This window comes from Serinus canaria, chromosome 4 (assembly GCF_022539315.1).
Source record: "Serinus canaria isolate serCan28SL12 chromosome 4, serCan2020, whole genome shotgun sequence".
In the NCBI taxonomy this organism is placed as follows: domain Eukaryota; kingdom Metazoa; phylum Chordata; class Aves; order Passeriformes; family Fringillidae; genus Serinus; species Serinus canaria.
Genome location: NC_066317.1, coordinates 47,666,170 through 47,677,906, shown reverse-complemented (window position 1 = coordinate 47,677,906; position 11,737 = coordinate 47,666,170). Strand labels below are relative to the sequence as shown.

Below are 11,737 nucleotides of genomic sequence, written 5' to 3'. Positions count from 1 at the left end.
CCTGCTACTACGGGCTGGATTTGTGAAACTAGCACTATCTAAGATGCATGAATTACCGAATCTGCTCGACAGAATACAAAATAATTCATTGTCTAGTGTATATATAAAAATCAGTCACCCAGCTACTACCAAAAAGCAGTTAAAGTTTGGATATATTGATTTTTTTCAGTGGTGGGCTCTGTTAGAGGAAAGAAATACCAGTGACTATCAAAGCCACAGGACACAGTATTTACCACTGTTGTCTGAAGAGAGAGGTGATGTTTCCTTATTCCTACTCTTACCATTCTCGTACTACATACTTCTCTTTCAAAATAGGGTATCGCCACCAGAATATGATAGGACGTGGCTGGAAGTCAGTAAATTGTAGACTCCTGTGCTCCTTGGTGTTTTGGTTTTTTTTTATTTTTAATTTTCTAGACTGAAAACGACATCTCCAAATAGGTGTTCAAAAAAAACCCCAACCCTAACAAACATTAAACCAATTTTCTGCTTTTTCAGTTTACCTTAAAAAATGCAAGAACTCGATGATATTTGTGAAATAATATTTCTGGTATGTCTCATTTTAAAGAATGCAAACCCAAGAATGATGAGATATGTTTTCCTCTGTAAGTAATCCCTAGCATTTCCAACCAATAAAGTCAATAAAGCTTCTTAATTTAATGGCAAAGTTTATTCATTTTTAACAATTAAATGACAAAACATTTAAAATTTGCAGTTCAAAACATGCACATTCACCAAATGCCAAATGACATTTAACACTGCATAGAACTGAATGTGTTACTAAAAGAACTATTTACAAAACACAGTGCATTTAACATCCAGTTAAAACTAAACCTGAGAAACTACCATAAACACCGAGTCAAAAAATCTTCATTCATGCAGCTTCATAATTTCCACAACAGTTTCAGCAGTAATGGCTTAGTGGAGCTGTAAAACCTCACTTCATCTTGAATGCAAATTTTGCTGTTTCAGACTGACCGCTTTCTGCAGCGGTTAACACATATCAAACACTGAAAATTGTTATGAAAAATTATGTTGAAGTAGAAAAACAATATTAATGCATTTATGGCTTCTATGCTACATTAAAAAAACACCATAAAATATGACTTTAAAAAAAAACAACAGACTTGTTCTGGTCACAGCTTTGCAATTACAAATCACACTCTACATGGAAACACTTTTATTTCAGTATCCACCCTCAAAAGTGCCCAAATTTGCACATCATTGCTCAGATGAGTAGTCCCTATACTCACAAGCAGTCCAGTTGGGCCCTATGAGAGTAGTGGTTTGCATAAGCTGGAACCAGGTTTGGAATGCTAAAATATTCCTTTGTTTAATAAAGATCTATTGGTTAACAGCAAGGAAACTGGGGGAGCGAGGGCAGAGGGTGGGAAGGAGAAACTCATTCGTGGAGTTTTGTAACCAGTGAAAATATCCAATGCCAAAGAAGCTGAACTGACAAACTCATTTGCTTACACAGCACTAGCTTCTCAATATATTATGAGCAGACATTTAACGAAGGCATTAAAAAACAGGGATCAACAACCACCATGCATCGCCTCAGAACACTTAGAAATAGTGCCTCATGCAGACAGAATGATAAATTCATCAGAACTACAACTGCTGTAACACAATACACAAGAAAAAAAGGGAAAAACTTTTCTCCGTAAATTTAACATGTATTCCAAATTACTCATCATTCAAGATGGGTTCAAATGTCATGATACACATCTTAAGACAATGCTCATCTTTGTAACAAGGTGAATTTTATGGATGCATGTGGACATATAAGAATCTTCAGCTATCTCTTAGTGTTTCAAAATATTTTATTTATCATTTTATACAAATAGAATGATGACTAAGTATAAATCTGTTGAAACTGCTTTGCAAAAATATGTGTAAAATTAGGAAATGGCAAGAAAAAATTCCAGATACAAATTGTCAATAGGTTTGTTAAAATTTTTTTCCAGTTACTCTTTTGAATAATTTCTATATATATGTATGTATATATTTAAAAATAATCAAGCAAAAGTATTTATATAAGATACCCGATTTTTTAGTGGCACAGGTTCATCTTTTAGATGGAAATTTTTAATACTAACTTGCAGTGCCCATGAAAGAGATGGAAAAGTCCACGTGAACTCTCTATTTAATACACTTTTGAATTTTTGAACAGTAAGAACAGAGGCATTGTTATGAGTATTTCCGCCTCAACTGTTCTTTTTTCCTTTGAACAAACATCAGCAGAATCCCCTTATTTTAACAAAGGTATGACATGCTAACAGGATGGAACTAGATTATATTTCTGTGTACTTAACATGAAAAAAAAAGTGCATATTGTATACTTGGCCTGATTTAAAAATGGGAACACACAGATAAAATAATTTTGTATTTTAAAATGGAATTGTATGAACAACCAAAACTCACTGGCTTTGCCACATTTGGCTTTTTTGCTATTTTTAAGAGGTGGTATCTTTCGACCACTAATTATCAGGGAAAGTACAAGACAGGGGAAAAATTCATCAGAAGTAGTAAAAAATGTGCTTTGTGAAATACTCCTTCAAATTCTGAAAAAATGTAAGCATGAAATGATGTGATAAGATTATCTTACAAACCTTTAAATTAGTCTGAATTGAGGATCTTAGAGTTGTTTCAGTCATTTTCTCCCTTTTTAAGGTGGTTAATTTGGGATGTACTGTGTGTTGTTTTCTTCAAACTGTATTACAATAGTAAAAGAGAATTTTATTTCATAGGAAGAATAAGAGATCATGTAAATATCTCACTGTATATATTTCACAGTGTATTCTAATCTCTATCTGCATAATTAGCAATTCGACCAATTAGAACAGAAAAAAAATTGCCCATGAAGAGACTAGGTATAAATTAATTTTATATGAATTAAGTACACAGAAAGATTAAAAAGGAGCAACAGTGTCATGGTTAATTTCAGAAATGTTTTGAAGGTGGTCATTGTCCCTTGGATGACAGCAAATAGGGATCCCTGTTTTAGGAAAGGGGCATGCTCCCGAATTTTTTCTTGCCTTAGGTCAAGTGATTTGGCCCTCCCATATTGATCCATCTATTTGTCTATGCCTGCAATGGCTTTTCTGAAGGCAGTTCTTGTCTGCATGACTGACTGGCAGTACTGTTTCTAGTTCCCCTTCTCCTTGTGCCTGCTGTTTAAAGATCACTCCGGGCTAGTGAGAGGAAGACACTGCACAGCACACATATGAAATGCAGACTGCCTTGCCACTGATACACCTTCCTAAATATGTACTTTCATATACTGCCTTCTGTTGGGCTTTCTCTGGGTATTTTTAAGTTTCTCTTTGAATGGTGGACGAGAAACTCGGATAGTGAGATTAATTGCATGTTAAGCATTTAGCTAGATGAAAGGCAAAGAGGTTAAGTCACCTTTAGTATATGAAAAATGAAGGAGGGCAGAGAAAAGATGGGACTGGATGACTTGTTATGATTTGGAGAGCAAAGAGGAAATATCTAATTTAACAGATCACTGGGGATGTTGTTCTGCTTTTCCATCTGGTTGATCTCCATTGAAAGGAAAAAAGAGATCATTCCTATGCAATGCACAAAAATTTACTTAACAGTAAAACCAACTGCTACTATAGAAAATTGTATTTTTAATGGAATTGTGGTGGCCTTTAAACCCAGAATTAAACATGGACTAAAGAGTGGCAAGAATTAGCTAAATTTTAAAGTTCAAGTAGCCTTTCTTAGCTTGAAACCTGACAGTTGTTGGATGGTAAGTTGAGAAATACCAAGTATAAGTACTTAAAGAATGTATTACAATGTTCTCATTTAATACCACCCTCTTTTTTTTCCCTCATACCAGGTGTGTATCTTTTTCTGCAGTCACTTCCTCTCCATTTTAATTAAATGTGAGAGTATATAAGTATTCTGCATGACCAATAGGTTGTAAAGAGACTGCTGCAATCTATTTCACACCTTTATAGGAAGTGACTTTAGTGCAAATAAACCAGTACATACCACAGACTAGCGAAGGGCATGCTTTGCTCTGGATTTCAATGTATGCATTTCAAATAATCCTAGTATAAAAATGTTGAAAATTTGATTAATTTTAAAAAATAAGTTTAAACAAACTTTCTTTTGAACCTACAGTATAAGCAGATACAACTAAGCATCACAAAAATAATTAAGTTTGCTAAAGAGAAGTAAGGCAGAGCAATTCTTAAAAATTGAATAAAGTATTATGTGTACTCCATTAAACAAGTTGGCAGCCATATTCAACATACACAATACTAAATGAAAATAAGGGGAAAGCTTGTATAAGGCCAAAGGTGCAAAGACTTGCAGTTTTGAAAGCAAATGCCAAAAAGGCCACTCAAATTAGATTCACTATACCTTCTCCTCAAGTGTGGAGACTGAAGCATGCAGTTCTGAGATCAGGACTGGAGATAGTTTCCTTTCAAATTGTTTCTAACAGAAGACATTTATGGAACTTCTTTGGCAAATGTTTTTAGATTAGTTTGACACAAACACCTATGAGCATCTTGACTCAAAATCTTTCTTAAAGAAGGTGAATTAACACCATTAAGATACTGGGTTTTTTTCAGCACTTGTTGAAATCAAAGGCTTGTTATCAAATGTATTTAAATATATTAACACTTAAAAACCTTCACAGATGCTAGTTGATCTGTCAATGTAAAGTACATTTAGCAATCCGACCACTGCCCTTCCAGTGTATGACCAGTATTGATCCAATTTCATTGTAAAATAAGCAAGCTGGCAAGATACAAGGTAAATTCCAATCTGTTTACAAAGGCTAAGCAAATACTCGTTAAAAATTTAGAGATGGTGTGTTACAGTATAGTTGCACAGTGCTTATGTCTACTGAATACACAAATCCAAACTTTATGGAACAAGACCATCATAGATCTTTCAATGTCTGATAACTGGACCATGGTCACAGCTCCCAGCAAAGATCTAGCAGCCTGTCTCACAAAAGTAACAACTAAGGCCTAGATGTCCAGCTGTGCTCCTTCACCATTCCTCGGGTCTCTGCTTTGTGGTATCGTAAGCTCTTATGACTTCAGACTGGGAAACAATCCCGTTTTCATCTTGAGAAAAGGCGTAGCCATCTGAGATACAAAGCAAAACAGAAACAAATTAAGTTTTGATAATTTTTAGTTTTTTAAAGCTTTAATAAAAGCAACTTAACAGAGGTGAACAGAGGGGAATAAACGTCTTTTCAACAGTAAGTAAAATCCTGTGCCATTTCTTACAGAATTGTGCAGTTATAGAACAGCAGAAAGAGCTCTGCACAGTACCTTAGGTATGAAGGGCAACTTAACCACAGAAAAGAATATGGTCTAATGGGTTTAGAATACTGCACTTTTACTATAAACAAATGCAATGAAAGGCAGAATTTTACTGCTGTTATTAATGGATATTAATATTTGTCAGTGAACACTTACGAAGCAAGTTTTGTTGCAAAGAGTCAGAGCGATACAAGTTCACATGGTTCTTCTTAAAAACATTCTTCAGTAGCTGGGCTCTTTCAGTTAAGCTAGAGAGAAAGTGACACATGAAAAATATTTACTTACTAATTACCCTATCCCTTTATGTTTGAGTCTGCTCAATGAGAATTAATTGTTAAATGAGAAGTGTCCACCCTCCTTTTTCCTTCTATATTGTGCCTAATGAATTATTAAGATGATGATTAAAAGCTTGCATGAAGACAGACAATTAAGTTCTGACCCCTGGTAATGATTTTACTTGTCACAGTGCAGGCAAAATATCTGTTTGAAACACTGCTGTGTGCAGACAACACAAATAAATGAATAATATTGTGAACCTTTGAGTGTGACTCCTTTAGAAACACACAATGTAAAGGCAAGGCACTGTCTTCCTTAATGTAGCACAGCTTGAATAGTGCCAGGCTGAATTAGTCTTTTTTATCCTACACAGAAAGTGGTTCCAGCCTCTATGGACACAGTACCCTAAAGGGATGGGAAATGAGTGGAGTGAAAGCCATGTTCATGGTCATCAGCTGTGTGTACAGAACTTACTTCCATGAAAAGTGTTCTAGAAAGGAACTTTCCCAGAAAACTCTAGAAGGTGTTTTTCTGGAGATCACACCCAAATAACATACTACTATTGCTGCTAAGGTTGGCCACTTCAGCCCATCTCCTTCCTTCCCAGCACTACTGAGTTTGTGGTGTTGTTGTGTACACACACTTGGGTACCCTTAGTGTGACCCAAGGTATTCCCCATTTCAGCCCAAGTGCGAAACAGGAGCATTAAACATTTTTTAAATTGAGACTCAAGAGTCAGCCAAATGCTGCAAACTGTAGTGAAATGAGTAGCAAAGGTATTGGGTCTCCTTTCTGTCTTTCTTACACTAAAATTCTAACAGGAACATACTTTACTAAATAAATACCAGGTAGATGAGCCATAGCTAAGAAAAAATTGCAAAATCTGACAGTTATAATAACACATTAAATATGTGCAAGGGACTATATTAAAAAAAAAACAAAAAAACTCTTCAGTGTCCTCTTAGTTTGATATTCACTGTGAATTACAGCCTGTGTTTCAAGAAATACCAACCTATCACTTAAACACTTCAAATGCTGAAAAATCCAGCCGCCTCTCAATGTAAAGTGGTCTAAAATTAGTTCAATTAAAAAAGAGATGTATCTTGTGTATAATGTGAGTATACAGTGATTTGATATTGTTGCTGTTTTGCTAGATTAGCAAAGTAGTCTCTTGTGCAATGATGTAGTAAGGAAAACAGATTTCACACACCTTATGTTACCAAGTTTTGATTACTCAAATTACTTTTTAATATTATTGTCAATTAGCTCAACAGACTTACCTTCCCAGGCTATCAACCAGACTAAGTGGTGCAAGGAAGGGAACTAGACTGCTTTCCTTACCAGATTACCGTTCAAGCCACTAAATTAGAAATGCTCATTCTTTCATAAGTGACTCTATACTTATATATGAACCCAAACCACTGTTTAGAGCTGGAGAGACTAATGGTTTATCTCATCTTTCTGTTCCCCTCTAGTTGGTGGTTAAAGCATATGGTGAAAGCTTGGCTTTTCTAAGTTGAAAAAGGAAAATAAACCTACTATGTCCACACCCACAGATGAATGCTAACTGGAAAATCTACAGGGTAAGGTGAAAGGCAGGAGAAACTGCTTCTGTGGCCATCTTTTAAATGAAAAGATGGAAAGAGACTTCCTTGTAAGAACAAAAATTATGTACCAATTCCAGGAAGGTAGTTGGCATCTGCTGACTGAATCAAGAAAGGAGAGGCTGAAGTACTGAAACACATCTTACTCTCAGTCCTTTCCTAAGCTAACTCTCTGGGGATTTTCTTTTCATCCTGCTTGCTCCTCTGTGCTGTGTAGGAGCCTTCTTTTTTAGTTCAGAGCTGTAAACTGTTTAAGTGACAATATTAATAAAAAATTAGGGACTGAAATCTAAACTGTAAGAATACAGAGAATGAATAAATAAATCAATATCTTCATGTAAAATTGGAGGCCAAAGAGGTGGAAGACTATGGTTACACTTAGATACAGTTATCAGCTGCATCTCCTTTGCATCTCCTTTCACATCTTTAATGTGAGTTGAAATCAGAAAATTTCTATGAAATGTTTGACAGGTGTTATTTTCTAATAAAAAAATATTTTATTTAAAACATTAGCATGCCTATTAGCATACCACACTTGGTACCATCATTCCTCCTTCCTTGCTTATATTCCTGAATGGAATGTTCAGATTGAATCACTATATTGGAAGAGACCTTCCAGATCTTCCAGTCCAACCCATGTCCTAACACCTCAACTAAACCATGGCACCACATGGAGTGCCACATCCAGTCTTTGTTTGAGCACATCCAGGGATGATGACTCCACCACCTCCATGGGCAGGCCATTCCAGTACTTCATCACTCTTTCTGTAAAAATCTTTTTCCTAGCATCCAACCTGTATTTCCCTTGGCACAGCTTGAGACTGTGTCCTCTTGTTCTGTCAGTTGCTGCCTGGAGAAGGAGACCAACCCCCACCTGACCACAATCACCTTTCAGGGAGTGGTAGAGAGTGATAAGGTCACCCCCGAGTCTCCTTTTCTCCAGGCTAAACACCCCCAGCTCTCTCAGTCGTTCCTCACAGGGCTTGTGTTCCAGGCCCCTCCCCAGCCTTGTTGCCTCCTCTGGATGTGCTCGAGCATCTCAACGTCCTTCCCAAACTGAGGGGCCAGAACTGGACACAGCACTCAAGGTGTGACCTCACCAGTGCCAAGTGCAGGGGAAGAATTACTTCCCTGGTCCTGCTGGCCACACTATTCCTGATACAGGCCAGGATGCCCTTGGCCTTCTTGGCCACCAGGGCACGCTGCTGGATCACGTTGATCCAGCAGTGTGTCAATGAGTACTCCCAGGCTGCCAATGAGTACCCCCAGGTCCCTTTCTGCCTTGGCACTGTCCAGCCACACTGTCCCCAGCCTATAATGCTGCAGGGGTTATTGTGGCCAAAATACAGGACTCAGCACTGGGACTTACTAAACATCATCCTATTGGACTCTGCCCATCTATCCAAACTTTCCAGGTCTCTCTGCAGAGCGCTCCTACCCTCCAATAGATCATCAACACATGCTCCCAGCTTAGTATCATCTGCAAATTTACAATGAAAGACTCAACATCCTCATCCATGTCATCAATAAAAATATTGACCAGAACTGGCCCCAGCACAGACCCCTGAGGACACCACTGGTGACTGGCCCCAGCTGGATGCAGCACTGTTCACCACCACTCTCTGGGCCCAGCCATCCAGCCTGTTCCTAGCCCAGCACAGAGTGCTCCTGCCCAAGCCACAGGCTGCCAGCTTTTCCAGGAGTGTGCTGTGAGAGACAGTGTCAAAGTCCTTGCTGAAGTCCAGGTACACAACATCCACAGCCTTTCCTGCATCTACCAGCTGGGTCGCCTGGTCATAAAAGGAGATCAGGTTGGTCAAACACAGCCTACCCCTCCTAAACCTGTGCTGCCTGGGTCTGATACCCTGGCCATCCTGTAAGTGCTGCATAATGACACTCAATATAAACTGTTCCATCACCTTACTGGGTACTGAGGTCAGGCTAACTGGTCTATAGTTACCAGGATTCCCACCCTTTTTGTGAATGAGTGTCACATTGGCCAGCTTTCAGCCATCTGGAACCTCACCAGTGAGCCAGGACTGTTGTAAACGATGGAGAGCGGCTTCACAAACTCATCTGCCAGTTCCCTCATCACTCTGGGATGTATCCCATCTGGGCCCATAGATTTATGAACATCCAAGCAGCTCAGTAGTTCTCTGACTGCCCCCTCCTGGATAACAGGGGACCATTCTGCTCCCTGACACCATCTACCAACCCAGGAAGACAACTTTAAAAGCAAGAGAACTTACTCTTGCAAGCAATGGTTAGGTCTGGCAATGATGAAGGAAAAGTAAGTTTGAAGTAGGAATTGCCACATACTAGGGGATTCTACAGTACTTCCAGCGTGAAGCTGCTGCTACAAAGACAGCAGACAGAGCCTGAGAGGAGACTGCATGCAGGTGCGTCCTCTTCTGTAGCCCACCACACTAGACTAGGTGTTCCATGGGTGGCAGGATGAGCTTCCAGGCCTCTTGGAACTCCAGTTCCTTGTTACCAGGAAAGATAAACCCAACTAGAGACAAAACATTCTTGTAAAAGCTCTCATACAAGCTGGATACTGCCCCATTAAAAATGACAGCTATCACCTTGGTCTGATGTAACTTGATCTCAACCTGGTAAACCCTAGTAAACTGATTCCCACTGAACTGGAAGAGGGATACAATAAGATTGCTAAAGTACCTTTAAGAACAAAAGGTACCTTCTGAAAATTGAACCTACAATAAAAGAAGTGGCTGTGTTTTTCCTGGTGTCTTTCTGCGCATAGCTCGGTAGGAAAAAAGCCTTCTTGGCTATGCTTTTTGCCATGAAGATACTAAAAGAACAGCAGTCCAAATAAAAGAAAGAACAGGAAAATCAAGTATCAGCAGTTTTGGCTTTTTTTAGACTTCACAAAACTCATGAAAATGAAGACAAGAAAAGAAAGCTCTAGCTCAGCCAGATGGCACTAATGAATTGGAAGGGGGGCAGAGGGGGATTTTGTCATCTCATACATTCAGTGAGTGCTTGCTACAAGTTCAGCTTGGGGTTAAAAAGTCTGAAATATTTTAGTGAGTGCACACCTTTATGCTGAGTTTACATGTAGAAAATGTCCAGCTGTTTAGTTTTACCTTCTCCCTTTTCAAATTATCTGCCTAGTCCATGAAAGAGGATGTAACAAGGGAATTCTTGTGGAGTCTTACAAATTTTACATACTTCATATAGGTTAATCAAATTAGTTTGCTTTGGACTGGAATTAAATACAAAACCAGCTTGTTATATTCAATTTCAGAAAATACTAGATACATTTTTTGTTTTTTCCTATGCTACTGAGCAACTTTTATAGAATTTAATTTTTGTTTTTGTGCTTAGGCCCTGTTTACGGCTATACTAGAAAATGATGCAGATTTAAACTCATTTTGTTCTAATCCATTTTCTTCTTATTTTGTTTGTGAGTTAATTGTTTGTTAACACAGGCAAAAAGCCACAGAATTAAAATTGCACCTCAAGCTTGTTCTATACATAAGAACCAGAAACCAGTCAGCTACAAAGAAACACATCAGTTAAAGCTTTTGGTAAAACCTCTACGTAAGGCAATGAGAAAACACTTAGGCTCAGTAGACATGAAGGTCCTCCACAGATGCTTTTCATTTGTACAGCTTTTGAAAAATAACCTTTTGTCATTGAAACATGTATAAAGCTAAAAATATTTAGCTTTGTTTTTTAAGACAATGTTCTACAGACTTTTACAGTACCTCTTGCCATGCACAACTGCGCCAGGATCCTCAGACTTTGCTTCCAACTCCTGAACTTCATCTACCAGTGTCTTGTAAGTAGCTCTCTTTACTCTGTAAGTAGATACAAAATACTGCCAGCTTACTCTTCTTGAAAGTAGAACAACAGATACTTTTAATACTTATATAAATATTCAATTTATAAATCCATGTCCCCCGACTTAAAACTAAGCAGAAATATAAAAAAAAAATTTAAAGAACATATTTTATCATCTGTTCTTGCAAATCAGAAACAAAAAATATTTATTAATAAAACACTACAATAATTTGAACATTTAAAATAGTAATAACTCTTGTAATAAAGTTTTTAAAAACAAGGATGGTAAAAAAGAATTTTATAAAATCACCAGAATTGATCTTAATTTGTTTTTTATTATATTAGTAATTAGAACACACATTTAAAAGTACTCTCTTCTGTAAACACTGGCATTTCCGTACTCACACTTTGTATACTATATCAAGAAGTAAAGCTGTCATAGGAATACACAGAAGTCCCATCCAAAACACTCCAGAGCTGAACATCATAGCTGCCTGAAGAGAAAATGCACAAAATGTGATGTCATGACAAGAAGTAGCAAAAAAAAAATCTTAGAAATATCAAGTAGTTTGTGGAGGTATCAAAAGCAAATTTAAATGAATCATTCTAGTCTGAGTAATGTGAAATGGAACTTGAACTCCTTTCTAAAATCCCCTGAGTTGCACCATAAATCCAGTAAACAATAAGCACCATTTCATGTCAAGAGAATGGTAGAAAGATACACTGCTTAGCTCTCTGCATGAGGATATC

The 11,737-nt window shown here is 37.6% G+C and overlaps 1 protein-coding gene across 6 annotated transcripts in view; it reads right to left on the bottom strand.

The window, feature by feature from the left end:
• Positions 1-648: 648 nt before the first annotated feature.
• ATP8A1 (ATPase phospholipid transporting 8A1) overlaps positions 649-11,737 on the bottom strand; it is a 95,828-nt gene continuing 84,739 nt past the window's right edge. For all 6 annotated transcript variants that reach the window (XM_030239043.2, XM_030239045.2, XM_050973638.1 and 3 more), the window contains 4 exons: positions 11,393-11,481; positions 10,912-11,004; positions 5,457-5,548; positions 649-5,120 (listed from right to left, as the gene is read on the bottom strand). In XM_030239043.2, the coding sequence (XP_030094903.1) occupies positions 5,023-5,120; positions 5,457-5,548; positions 10,912-11,004; positions 11,393-11,481 (372 nt within the window). In that variant the 3' untranslated portion in view covers positions 649-5,022. The remainder of the gene's footprint in view (positions 5,121-5,456; positions 5,549-10,911; positions 11,005-11,392; positions 11,482-11,737) is intronic.